At 44.2% G+C, this 13907-nt stretch overlaps 1 protein-coding gene across 1 annotated transcript; it reads right to left on the bottom strand.

Moving 5' to 3' along the window:
* Positions 1-342: 342 nt before the first annotated feature.
* On the bottom strand, positions 343-7161 carry LOC120761086 (ankyrin repeat domain-containing protein 40-like). Its single transcript, XM_040081958.2, has 5 exons — positions 6995-7161; positions 6313-6461; positions 4332-4805; positions 3664-3839; positions 343-2955 (listed from the first exon to the last, which is right to left on the bottom strand). The coding sequence occupies exons 1-5, from the start codon at positions 7126-7128 to the stop codon at positions 2812-2814; spliced, it is 1077 nt and encodes a 358-aa protein (XP_039937892.1). The 5' UTR covers positions 7129-7161; the 3' UTR covers positions 343-2811.
* Between the last annotated feature and the right edge of the window lie 6746 nt (positions 7162-13907).

Genomic DNA, 13907 nt, shown 5'->3' on the forward strand with positions numbered 1-13907 from the left:
GAGCATAGGAAACACGGTGCCTTTCTGCCCCCAGATTGGACTGTACAAATACCTCCACAGAAATTCATCTTTGTGAGAAGTATCTTCAGAGCTTAAGCCCAGGATAAATACCACCCCAGATTTTCTAGGAATGCTAGGCAAAAAGAAAGTAGCTTATTTCAGTAAGCACCTTTTACATGCTTTCTCCATATTGGTTTTGACAGCCTGAGAGTGTTTTATTAGGTGTTAAAAATCTACTGGCCTATGATTTTTCAAAGTTGCATTAAAATTTTAAGTGTCCTGTCCACGCTATAGTAATCTTCTTCACTACCTCCCAGCTTGAAAAAGGAAGAGATCAAGGTACTTGAAATGACTGATACTTTAATGTAAGTGAAGAGTAGCAATGTCAGTTCAATACAGGTTTGTAGTGCAAGCAAAAAGTCGTCCTTGGAAGAACAGTAAGTTTTGTAAACTTAATCTCAGTTGTCATTCCAATATTTTTCAAAGAAAAAGCCCAACAAAAACCAGTTAACATAACTAGTGTGCCTTAGAGTTTATCAAACTGCATAAAACATACAAAAATATTTCTCTGAATGCATAGATTCACATTACAGATTATAAGTAGAGTTTAAGTCTTAACAAATTAACTGTTACTCTTGGTGGAAACTAGAGAAATAAAGCTTTTTAAACTATCTGCCCTCTAGCAGAATGCTCAGTAATTAGTGGAAACAGTCCTTACACTGACTTCCTAAGTAAAGGAACTGGAAACAAATTAGCTTAATTAATTAATTAATTCAATGTGAGCCATTTAACCACTACTGTTTTTCAGGCAGTTACTGGACGTAATCTGAGTTAGCCTTCAAGCTATGCTGGAAAGATAAATACACAGTTGCTAAAATAAAACCTTCTTCACTGTCCTACAAGAAAAACAAAGCAGGACCCTTAGTTAAGAAGTTTTACTTCATACTGTGTCACAGTCTTGAGCTTCCCAGGAGTTGAATCTGGCATTAAAGTAGTTCAGCTCTTGGCTGGAGAAAAAACAGGATTGAGAATAGGAAGTTAACAGCGTTAAGGTGATATATGGAGGAAAGAATTTTAATTATTTTGACTGCAGTAAGCAAGAATTTTAAGCCTAAGTAACTTGGTGAAATCCTGAGCCAAGAGTCAAGCACCTCCTCTGCTGGCAGAAGGGGTTTCTGTGTTCTCTTGGTGTGCAGCAGCTTGAGGGAGTCTTCCAGGGTAAAGCAGGACACAGGGAGGGTAGCAGCTATGCTGCTTCTACCAGAACATGGGGCTGTGGTGTATGTATAAATGTGGTATAGGTTTGACTGTCAGCAGTGCAGTCCAGACCGACAACAAACACAGCACCAGCTGTGCAGAAATTCTGCTCTAGTGCAGCTTCATAAAGCAGATATGGAAAGAAAATCAATGCAGTTTGGGGCAGGGGGAGAAGGGGGTAATGGGAGAAAAAGCAGCTTATGCAGAATAAGCAAGTCCCTCACCCCTCGACCCATTTCAGGACCCAGTTAAGGTTTTTGGTGCAAAAGTCAGCATCATATTTTTTGGTAAAAAAGAAAACAGCCTCCAAAAGTGTAACCTTCCAGGCTGCCATGTTGATCAGGAAAAGCTTCAGGCTGTTAATATACCAGCAATGCTGTGACTTAAATACTTTAACCCACAGGTGATTTTTTTCATTACTGACTTATTTAAATGCAAGTTAAACAGTCTGTAGCTTAACCAGAGTTGTTTTTTTTTTCACTCCCCACAAAGAACAGGGAAAAAAAAAAAAAAAGTTGAAAGCACCTGGAGGCATTCAGCCCTTTCAGTACTCACCTGGCAAAAACAAGGCTATGTAACAGTGACAGTAGACTGTGCATGATGTAAAGTTACAAGTTAGTTAGTTGCTCCTGGTGTGTTTCCCATCTAGTGCCTCCTAAAAGCATGTTCCTTCCAGCTGTGACCTCTCCATTCCCCCCTCCTTGGAAGTGGTGTATGAGGGAGAGCCACCATGTTTCCTGTGTTGACAATACTGACACCTGGTGGGAATAATGCACAGGCTCACATGGGTCAGAAAGTAAATAAAACCACGGACACAGATTGGGGGTCTCCTCCCCATCTCCTGAAACAAGGGTTTTCTCTTGAAAGGCACTTCAACTCGATTGAAACTTAATTAAGAAACATTTACAATAGTGGTTTGTTTTTGTTTTTTTTTTGTGGAGGTACAATATTCTCACAGGAGAAATAAGCATTTAAATATGGACATGCTTATTCCACTTATTTTCAGCCCAATAAATGGGTTTCTTCTGCCACTTCTGAGGATTAAGTATCTCTGCACAACTCATCTTGGCAAGCATTTGTGAGGGGCAAGAAATAAGGGACTTGCACATTGACATTTTGAGAGAGCAGCTATACATTGTGTGTCTCTTTCGTTTAATGGGAACGTTTAAAATACATATATATACACACAGAGACACACAATTTCCTGAATCTTTCCATGAGTCTTACTTGGTCAGAGTGGGTGTACTTAACGTAATTTTAATATAAATTATTACATCTTTCACTGCCAGATACAACCCCTGCTGCCAGATACAACCAATAAACTTCCTTGAAAGACACTGCAAGCATGTGATATTACTAGACCAATGATGTATCCCTTGGCTGAATACTGTATCAAGTAAAAAAATAAAAGCAAACAGGATATTAATTATAAAGTATTAGTTAAAATAGTAACCCTAATAATAACTTAAGGTTTTACACACACTTAAGTCTCTGCCTTCCAAAGACAGCACATGTCACTGCCAGGTGTTCACATTGCAGATGCAGCGCCCAGGTTCAGTAGGTCAGCTTGGATGCTCTGCTGTTGTAGCATGGCCACTCTGTCAGTGAGGCTGCAGTGTTCCAGAAAGGAGAGCTGTCACTTCTCATAAGGACCAACTCCAGCTCTTGGAAGTCTTGAAGTCTGGCAACATCCTTGTCCTTGTAAGGAAGAGACAGAACAACATTATTACTCCTAACATAGCTGGCTGCTATTATTTAAAAAAAATAACTATAGGAATTAAAAACTAAAATTCTAGGGACATCACATCCAATAACAATAAAGAATGAAAAAAATCCTACCAGCATATATACTCATTAAAAGTGTAGCAGGGTTGCTTGTTTGGTTTTTCTCCTTAAACTTTTTCTTCCCCTTTAATCTTACTATGATTTTGCTGTATTTGCGCATGTCACTTAACCAAGAGCTGTGATCACTTTTATTTACAGACCTCTATATGTATATTTTTAGAACAGAAGAGCAGGTTCATTTGTTAACAGCATATCCTAAAATTGTTGAGATGCCAGTTTGTGGAGGTTTTTCCCCTTACTGTTTGTTCTTTTTAGGCAAGCAAATAGTGAAATAGTAGTTGGCAATTATGTTAAAAGCACTCTAAATGCATATTTTCTGATAACATTTTTAAAAAGTCAAGCTATAATAGTTCCATATGCTTTAGGGGCTGAAATACTCTGCCTGTTTTGTCAAGAGTATTTTTAAACAAGTTAGGATGAAGTTTTAAGAAAGCTCCAACATCCCTTTAAATCTGTCAGTTTAAGTCAGTTTTAACAAAGGTGACATTTTGACAATCTTTTTACAAAGATACCTTCTCTGATGTCTGCAAAGTCAAGTTAATCTCTTGTTTCTATTCTTACCTTTCTTAAAAGTGTATTGGGTAGTTTTCTGATCTTCTCTACTTGCTCAGGATTAATGCCCAGTTCACAGCAGCTCACTCTGAGCAGATCTTGATAGGTCAATTCTTGTCTGTCCAGTTCAATCTCAATGAAGTCATTGTCTCTCAGGTTCTGGACTCTGACCTTGAGCACAAGTTCTGGCAGAGAAACAAAAGTTAGCAACAAAAAAGACAACCAACTCAAACCTAACACTACAGCATTTACCATTATCTTCTGAATTCAGGTTTTTTAACACAATCCCTCTGATCTCACTGAGAAATAACTGTGCAGTTAACAGAAGCTTCCAGCAAAAATACAAAGAAGAACCACGTTAACACTGTTGAAACGGATCCATCCATTCACAAAGTCGAGTTGTTACCGAAGTACCAGAGCTGCATTTGATGCAAATGTAGTGCAGAATTTAATTTTTCGTTACATGGATTGATCTTTTCATTGTTTGACAAAGTATTACCATGGTTAAAACACGGTATAACAGACATTTTACCTACCTGAGCAGAAGAAAGTTCAGGGCACTTTTGGCCACAGAGTTCAACATCTCTATTCTACTAGAGTCTGAAGTGAAATGATTACTTAACTTCACTGTTCACCCAGTAACTGTAATAGAACTACGAGACAAGGCACCTCTTTACCTTGCATGTTACACGGGAATGTTCCAGTGAAGAAGAAGGGCTGGAAGGTGGGTGCAGGGCCTCTGGGGGAGATGTCTGGCTGCAGAGGCACAGCCTGGCCAGGCACACCGGAGCAGAGCTCCAGGCTGGCGGGCATGGCCAGGGGGCAGCCAGGGCCATAGGGCATTCCTGGGCTGGCACACACTGAGGCTGTGGCAATGGCAGGCATACGGGGTGGTCTGGCTGCAGCATCCAGTGCTGGGAAAGTCTCGTTGCTGCTGCATGACATGGGGGTGCAGATGCCTTCAGCCTGAGTTGCTGATGGACGAGGGCTAGTTTCACTCTGGGAAGCAGAAGATATGGAAGCACTTTCATTCTGGGATTCTGCCAAGCTGCCTGGAATGCTTTCTTCAGAGTAAACGTTAGGGCTGGCCAAGTAGTTTGCAACAATGGGTAAATCTAAATCCTTCACTCCTTGACATTCAGTTTGTTCCTCTATTGGTGAAGTTCAAAAATGAGGGGTAGGGGATGGAGAGAGAAAAAAAAAACCACATCATGTTACTGGATAAATCTTTCTCATTTTGAATATAGTTAGTTTTCCTATTGTGTCTTGAAACTACATCACATTCCAGTGTCATCAAAGAATGACACTAAAGTTCCAGAGGCATGTAACACTTGAAGGCCAGTAGCTATAAAGTGAAAGAAAAACCTATAAATGTCTTCAGTATATTCTGTTTTGTAAAAACAAAGTGGGGGGAAAAAAATAACCTTTGAAAGACACATCATTTTCTAGCAGTGTTATTCCTGCGCTTTCAAATTAACTGGATGACCAGTAGTACTTTATTGAATTTAATTTTAAAATGTTTTTAATAGCACTGCTGTAAATAGTTTATGATGACCTAGGCCAGCAGATTCAACCCAGTATTTCTGCAGGGAAGTGACTACTTGCTGTAATACCCTAACTCAATTCTTGCACAGAAGCACTGCAGTAAGTGACATTGTTGCCTGAGGATTACAGAACATAAATAGTGGTGTCAAAGCAGTTCAGAGAATCTGCTCAATGATACCACACTCCCAGAATAAAAACCAGGAGAAGGTAAGTGATATGTTTATTCCCCAGGAAACACAGGAAAGCTTAACAGACAGAAAAGTTGACTGTGAACAGAGTTCATCCACATGTGCTTGACAGTTTAGATGTTAAAATCAAGTGAGTTGTTTGCCACAAACTAAGCCCAAGAGATGAGCACCTTGCCTAAAAGCAAGCAAAAGTATCATATAAGAACACACCATTCCTTCAGGCGTCTGTTGGAACCTGAGTCATGATTTAGCTGCAACCTTGTGAAGAATAACCCTGCACTCTTGATGTAAGAGCAGATCATTGTAGAGAGCTATTTAAGTGCAATTGCAGAAGACAGCACATTTTCAAAGGTAAAGCACTTTAGAATTTTAATCTGGAGCACAGTAGCTAGATGCTGATGGCACTTGCTCTTGTTCAGGAGTGTCACACACATCTAACTGGGTTTGCTGGGCATATGAAAAGTGTAAGATGGCAGAATTACAGGGCAAAAATCAACCATACTAGAAAGTCACACTATAACAAAGTGCTTAGACATAACTTCCTGAGTCATAAAGCTGTTTTGAGGGGATTTGTAATATTGATCATGGTCAGACCACGGCAGATTGTACAACTGTGAAAGCTCCCATTTGCAGCCTGCATGCCCGCTTTAGCTTAATGATAGCAAACACGAGTGCAGCAGCACACTTCCCAAAGCATACAGCTCTTCCACTTCTTGGTGACACAGGTCAGAACCCAAGACCTTCCCACCTGAAATCCCCACGTCTATTTGCCCAAATATGAATTCAAAGTATAAATCAGAGCTATCTAGTAAGATACAATGGTCCTACGCAAGGTTTTGCCTATTACTGTCTCAGATAAAAGCAGTAAAAATATTTTAGTGTTTAGACCAAGAATTATAGATTACTTGTAAGACTGGAACGGTACCTCCCAAAATCCTGCGGATGTCTGGTTTTGATGTTAGCTGTGCCGCCAGCTCTCCCTTAGCAGTGAGGACCTGCTTGTCTGCGCCAGCCTCCAGCAGTAAGGACACCACTTGGGTATGGTTCCGCTTACAGGCCCAGTGCAGACAGGTCCTGCAGGAAGGAAGCAGGAGGGTTGGGATTCATGGCCCTGGCTCCTCCTCACCAGACCAGCCTCATCCTACTTCACCCGACTTAACTGGGAATAGAGTTTCCTTCATTGCGGCACTTTTTAAAGTTCTGAATCTATAAGTTGTGCAGTGCAGGGCCCTCTTTGGCCTTGCAGAGTGACTCCCACTACTGTCTCACACAAGCGACTGGACTAGGACCTTGAGCAAACACGCCGTGACAGGTGAAAGGAGGGCAACCTGCTTTTACCGTGATCCTCTTTAGCCGTAAATCTCCGAGCCTCCCGAGACTGGCTTTTCTGTATTTGCAAAGAAGAAAACTAAGAAACACAAGAGCTCCGTTCCCCCAGTATCTCCCTCACCCCACGTCTGATGAATGGGTTGGGGCGAACCCCGAGCCCAACCACCCTGAACACGGCGGCCGAGGGCAGCAGGGGAAAAGCCGGGCCCCGCAGCGACCCCGGCCCACCCCTCGTCCCCCGCAGCGCCGGGACCCTGCGCCAGGCTGCCGCCCCTCACCAGCCATTGATCTCGTTGCGGGAGTCGATGTCCGCCCCCGCTCCCAGCAGCCGCCGCACTTCCGTCACGTCCCCCATGGCCGCCGCCTCTCGCAGCCGCTCCTCCAGGTCCCGCGCCTCCGCCGCGCCGCTCATGGCCAAGTCCGGCTGCAGCCCCTCCCCGCCACTCTGGAGCCCGTCGGGAGGGGCCGGGCGGCCTCAGCGCGGCGGAGCTGAGCCCTTCCCGTCCCGGCACCCCGTTCCGGCCCTCACGGCCGCCGCCATCTTGAGCCCGGGCAGGGCGGGAAGCGCTGGCGCTACCCCGGGCAGGGGGCAGGGTTAGCCGGGGTACCCCGGCAGGTAGTCTTGCCGTGGAGTTCAGTATCCGGTTCTGGGCTCCTCAGCACCGGAAAGACGAGGAGCTGCTGGAGAGGGTTCAGCGAAGGCCACAAAGGTCATGAGCAGTGTGGAGCATCTTTCTGATGCGCAGACACTGCGGGAGCTGGGTCTGTTTGGTGTGGAGAAGACTGAGGAGATCTCATTAATACATTTAAATATATACAAGGAGTGTCAGCGGATGCTCTCAGACTCTTTTCATTGGTGCCCAGCGACAGAACAAGGGACAATGACCATAAACTAAAACGCAAAATGTTCCACTTCAACATTAGGAAGAACTGCTTTACATTAAGGTTGGTAGAGCTCTGGAACAGCTGCCCGGGGAGGCTGTGGAGTCTTTCACATTCCAAAGAGAGACATTCCAAACCCACCTGGACACATTCCTGTGTCACCTGTTCCAGGTGACCTTGCCTTAGGAGAGGTCTGGGTGATCTCCAGAGGTCTTTTCCAACCCAAATGATTCTGTGATTCAGTTCCCCCCCCCCCCCCCAGCGCTAAGATAGGTGCAGGGAGAAAATCCAAGACTGGAGTGTTCCCTCTGTGATAAACATTAACTATTTTTTGTTCACTGGAGATCAAATAACTCAAGATAACAGGAAGTTACTATGTCACTATCTAAGCTTATAGGCAAACAGACCCTTGCCCATTCCTTCTCTACTTGCTTAATCAGCTTTAAGTTTCAGGAATTCCAGCTTACAACTACAGCCTTCATCTCTGCGACCACCGAGGGACAGAAAGAGACCCTCCTAGCAACACGTCACACATACATCATCGGAGGAAAGAAGCAAGATAAAAGCAAGACTGAAAAACCTGCCAATTCACGGCAGTTGGTGGAGCGAGACTCCCCTGCCGTCCAGCGCTGTATTTGCCTTTGCTTTGCCTGCTGTAATGTAATAAATTCCTATTGGAACTTTTCTTCGTGTTCATAGTCTATTACAATTTGGTGCCGTGACTCGGATCCACCTCTGAGATAGGACTTTTGGTTCTGCCTGGGGGGCGCCCCGCCGATCAGTCGGCAGCCCTGGTAGACCCGATTCCTGTCTCGGTTGGACCGACGAACCTAAATTCAAAGCATTAGGCAAAGGAAGCCGGCAGACCCTATAAACTTTGTGCACAAAGGTCCGGACGAAGACGCAAGACGCGTGAGTATCTGTGTGGAAGATTCCGTTCGGTCTGGGTCGGGTATCCTGGAGTGCTGCGAGTGTGTGTGTGAGTGAGAGGAGAACCGGCAGCTCGGATTTTCCAAGCGATTGTGGACCCTCAGTAGTGCGGTTCTCATTGCCCGAGAGGGCGTGAGCCACGAACAAGGGGAAGCGAGTGATTTCCGCACCACGCTTGTGTGAGGGCACTCCAGAAGATGGGACAGGGGAAGAGCAGGCCCTCTACTCCCATAAAACTCCCCCCGGTGCCTAGAGATAGCCCACTGGGGTTCATATTAGACAATTGGAAACATTACCCTAACACAGGGGGTAAAGATAAAGCTAAAATGATCCATTATTGTGTGGTAGTATGGGGTGGAAAGGAGATTTCCTGGAATATTTTTTTAGCCTATTTTTGGATCATCAGAAGATTGGGTGAGGCAAAAACTCAACTTGTGGGTAAACACTAAAATTCCTGTTAGTCAGGAAGAAAGTGAATATGCTAATGTATGGGTTACAAGACCTGGGGGTGAAGTGCTCCTGTTTCCCCTCAAAGAGGGAGGACGAAAGAAAGATAGGAGTAAAGAGGAAGAAGCCTTACTACTCCCACCTCCTTACATACCCCCTCAGAACCCCCAGATTCCGGATGCACCTCCAATGGAGCCTCATGAAGCAGGGAGTAATCCCGAGCCCCCCGAGGAAGTGCAGGGACCCATAACCCGAGGTCGGGCTAGACAGCATAACCTATATCCCCTAAGAGAAATGCCTGTGGGGGGGGGGCCAGGGACCTCACCCAGCGATAGGGTTTGTTTCAGTACCTTTGAGTTCTGGGGATGTTCGAGAATTTAAGAGGGAGATGGGGAGCCTCCTGGAAGATCCTTTGGGGGTGGCAGAGAGACTGGACCAATTTTTGGGACCCAGCATTTATACTTGGGGCGAGTTGCAAGCCATATTGAATATTCTCTTCACGGCCGAGGAAAGAAATATGATTAGACGAGCGGGGATGCGGCTATGGGATTCACAACATGCACAAGGACCTTTAGCAGACACCAAGTGGCCTTTGCAGGATCCCAATTGGAATCATCAGCAGCAGGATCACAGAATCAATATGCAGGATCTGAGGGGGATAATAGTACAGGGGATCCGGGAAGCGGTGCCTAGGGGGCAGAACATCAACAAAGCATTTAATGAGAGACAGAAAAAGGAGGAGACACCTACGGATTGGCTAGAACGCTTGAGAAAAAACCTGCAGATATACTCGGGCTTAGATCCTGAGACACCGTTAGGGCAAGCACTACTAAAAACACAATTTGTGGCTAAATCGTGGGAAGATATCAGAAAGAAGTTAGAAAAATTAGATAATTAGCAAGATAGAGACCTAGATGAGCTATTGAAGGAAGCACAGAAGGTATGTGTGAGAAGAGATGAAGAGAGTCACAAGAGACAAGTAAGAATGATGGTGGCAGCAGTAAGGGAGACTAGGAGAATTGATGCCCCTCCCAAAACAAGTCAAGTGGCCCAGAGAAATGGGGGAGGGGTTCTCCGGGTAGAGAAAAAGGATGGAGGCGTATGTTTCTACTGTGGGAATGAAGGACACTTTCGGAGAAACTGCAGGAAGCGGCTGAGGGATGAGAGAGTCTTCAAAGAGGACTGAAGGAGTCAGGGGCTTCATTTGCTGGGGACACGGAAACATCAGGAGCCCTTGATAAAATTAAAAATAGGTCCTCAGCAGCAGGAATTTGAGTTTTTAGTAGATACTGGAGCTGAGCGATCGACAGTCCAGGTACTACCGGAGGGATGTAAGATATCAAAGGAAACTGCTCAAGTGGTAGGGGCGAAGGGGGAGCCCTTTAAAGTCCCTGTTATTAAGAATGTACTGGTGGAATCAAGGTCCAAAATGGGAATAGGGAACCTTCTACTAGTACCAGAAGCAGATTATAATTTGTTAGGGAGAGACTTAATTATAGAAATGGGTATTAATATAGAAGTAGTAAATGAGGAAATCAAAATAAAACTCTGTCCCTTGAGGGTAGAGGATGAGAAAAAAATTAACTCAGAAGTATGGTACACTCCTGATAGTGTAGGAAGGTTGAATATACCCCCCTTCTCAGTAATCATTAAAGATCCAGAGACACCGATAAGGGTCAAACAGTACCCCATCTCCCCCGAGGGGGATAGGTTGTTTGTAAATGGCTCATCGTGAGTAATTAATGGAAAAAGGGTCTCTGGCTATGCAATAGTTGGGGGAGAAGGACTTGCAGTTATCAAATCAGGCCCTCTAAGTGGATCTTGGTCGGCGCAGGCCTGTGAACTTTATGCTGTACTGCGGGCATTGCAGTTGTTAAAAGATAAATCAGGTACCATCTATACTGACTCAAAATATGCCTATGGGATTATACACACTTTTGGGAAAATATGGGAAGAACGGGGGTTGATAAACTCCCAGGGAAAAAACCTGGTTCACCAAAATCTAATCAGGAAACTGCTGAAGGCCTTGAGGGGACCTAGGAAAATTGCTGTTGTTCACCTGAAAGGGCATCAAAAGGGATTGGATTTCAAAAGCAGGGGAAATAATGCAGCAGATCAGGAAGCAAAAAGGGCTGCTTTGCAGACGTCATAATCTACTCCCCAGAAAGATCCAAAGGCTGAAAGAAAAGAGTGTGAGACTAGCAGAGGGAATTTGCAAAAGATATATAGTTTTACTATGCAGGAAGAAGAAAAGATGAAAAGAATGGGGTTGAGAGAAGACCCAGAAGGGGAATGGCGACTTCCAGAGGATAATAGAACTGTACTGCCTAAATCCATAGCTATGGATATTATGAGGAGAATACATAGCAAAACACATTGGGGGGCACAAGCATTGGTAGATCAATTTGCCACCAAACATATGTGTATTGGGGCAGATGACTTGGCAAAGCAGGTAGTGAGGGGGTGCGTTACCTGCCTAAAGGTAAATAAGGCCAATTTAAGAAAAACCTTAATGAGGGGGATGACCTACAGCATACCGGCCATTTGCTAACATCCAACTAGACTTTACTGAGTTACCAAAGACTGGGAGGTATAAATATCTATTGGTAATAGTGGATCACCTAACCCATTATGTAGAGGCATTCCCTACGGCAAGAGCAACGGCACAAACAGTGATCAAGACCCTATTAGAGCAGATTATTCCCAGATATGGGGTCACGGAAACCATTGACTCAGACAGAGGCCCCCACTTTACATCCAAAATAATTAAGGAAACCATGGCAATAATGGGAATACAATGGGATTATCACATCCCCTGGCACCCCCAAAGTTCAGGAAGAGTAAAAAGAATGAATGGAGAAATTAAAAAAACAATTGACCAAACTCGTGATTGAGACCAAACTGTCATGGGTAAAATGCCTACCATTAGCATTGCTAATATCCGGACACAACCTAGATCGGATATGGGAATATCTCCATTTGAAATGTATGGAATGCCCTACAATATAGAGGAACCGCAAGATCATCCAAAGTTGAGGGATCAAAATATGAATGTATACATTACCAGCCTAATGAAATATAGGGAAAATCTATAGAATAAGGGAAAGTTAGCTCAGAGACCCCCACTAGATTTGAAACTGCACCAGGTGCAACCAGGAGATTAGGTAATGATAAAGTCCTGGAAAGAAGCAACCTTGGCCCCACAATGGGAGGGCCCTTACCTTGTATTGCTTACTACAGATACTGCAGTCAGAACAGCAGAAAAGGGATAGACACATGCTAGCAGAATTAAAGGGCCAGTGAGCAAACCGACTCCTGAGTGGCAGGTGACAAGCAATCCTGGAGACCTGAAGTTACGGATCCAGAAGAGAGATCATCAATGAATAGACACCGTGTGAAATATGCACCAAAACCACACTACACGGAGGAAAGATTAATTTGTAACTCTGATGTTAAGATAAAGTGTAGAGACCCAGAGTGCAATTGTTATCCCTTTGTTTGTTATATTTGTAAAATCTGCGGGGACAGGTGGTGGAGTCATTGTAGGCGAGGAACCCCCCCTAGAGGAATTTGCAGCCCCTGTTGGGTATTGCAGCGGAACATAACTGATTGGATTCTAGAATATAAAGTTAAATATGAGGGATTAGTAGGAGAATCAGAAGGGTAGTGGAGGATTTTTGCATTAGGGATTAAACCAAAATATTATTGTTATCACCCTAATGAACCCATCCCGTTCATAGCTGAAATTGTTGACTGCACCTGCCGCACACGCCTAAAGGGAATCCGGTGTGATACACCCCCGGTTAAGTATCGGAACTGGGATTCCTATGTCAAGAGGCAACAGAGTCGCCCCCGGGGACCTCCTGAAGAATATCCCTGCTGCCGAGAAGATGGTACCCCCCGTGGCTCGAGGCAACCGAGTCGACGGGAAAGGCAGAGGGGTAAAAAGCTGTGGAGGAAAGAAACCCCAGGGGTGGGACAACAAAACAATATTTGAGGAATTGCCTCAGGAATAGGAATTAGAGCAAGGACCCTGGGCAGAGAGACAGGTTGCGGTCTATGAAATGGAACAATCCTCAAATATACTCCCATTCCTATGCCCCCAATGATGCTCACCACGTGACCCAGCCGATTACTTTTCTTTTGCTGATGTTATACTTAAGAGGGATTAATGCCTTAGACAATCTACCACACCAACCCTTTAAATGGTCACTATGGCGATGGGAGGACAATGAGATTTTGCAAACTGTAACTACTGTAAGAGCACCCAGTTTCAGAGTAGGATTGTGTGATCTGACCAACATAAATCATTGTAGAAAAGTACTGAACCTAACGGGATTTTACATGTGCCCAAGCTCAAATCACAGTAAAGGATATTGTAATTATCCTGGGGAATATTTTTGTGGCTATTAGGGCTGTAAAACAATCGCCTCTGACTGGACACCCAGGGGAGAGAATGATAAATATTTGCAAGCAGACTTTAGACCATGTATATTTAATAAACTGATTACTATAGTGAAAAGCCGGCTGGAAGCGGCACATCTTATGCTTCTTAGGACTAAGTATGATCAGATACCTGAAGAAGAAAATTTAGAAACTTTAGAGTTAGCTAGACAAGAACTGCAAAGATACAGTGAACAAAAATAAGTAAGAACAAGAGAAATGGGGGAATTGTGATAAACATTAACTATTTTTTGTTCACTGGAGATCAAATAACTCAAGATAACAGGAAGTTACTATGTCACTATCTAAGCTTATAGGCAAACAGACCCTTGCCCATTCCTTCTCTACTTGCTTAATCAGCTTTAAGTTTCAGGAATTCCAGCTTACAACTACAGCCTTCATCTCTGCGACCACCGAGGGACAGAAAGAGACCCTCCTAGCAACACGTCACACATATATCATCGGAGGAAAGAAGCAAGATAAAAGCAA

This window comes from Hirundo rustica, chromosome 18 (genome assembly GCF_015227805.2).
Source record: "Hirundo rustica isolate bHirRus1 chromosome 18, bHirRus1.pri.v3, whole genome shotgun sequence".
NCBI lineage: Eukaryota > Metazoa > Chordata > Aves > Passeriformes > Hirundinidae > Hirundo > Hirundo rustica.

What these genes read in the sequence shown, in the direction of transcription:
- LOC120761086 (XM_040081958.2), bottom strand. Translation starts at nt 7,128, where the DNA reads ATGAGCGGCGCGGCGGAGGCGCGGGACCTGGAGGAGCGGCTGCGAGAG. An exon ending in CGCAACGAGATCAATGGCTG is followed by an intron (nt 6,462 to 6,994) that starts GTGAGGGGCGGC and finishes TCCTTCCTGCAG; the next exon opens with GACCTGTCTGCACTGGGCCT. An exon ending in CATCCGCAGGATTTTGGGAG is followed by an intron (nt 4,806 to 6,312) that starts GTACCGTTCCAG and finishes CTTCACCAATAG; the next exon opens with AGGAACAAACTGAATGTCAA.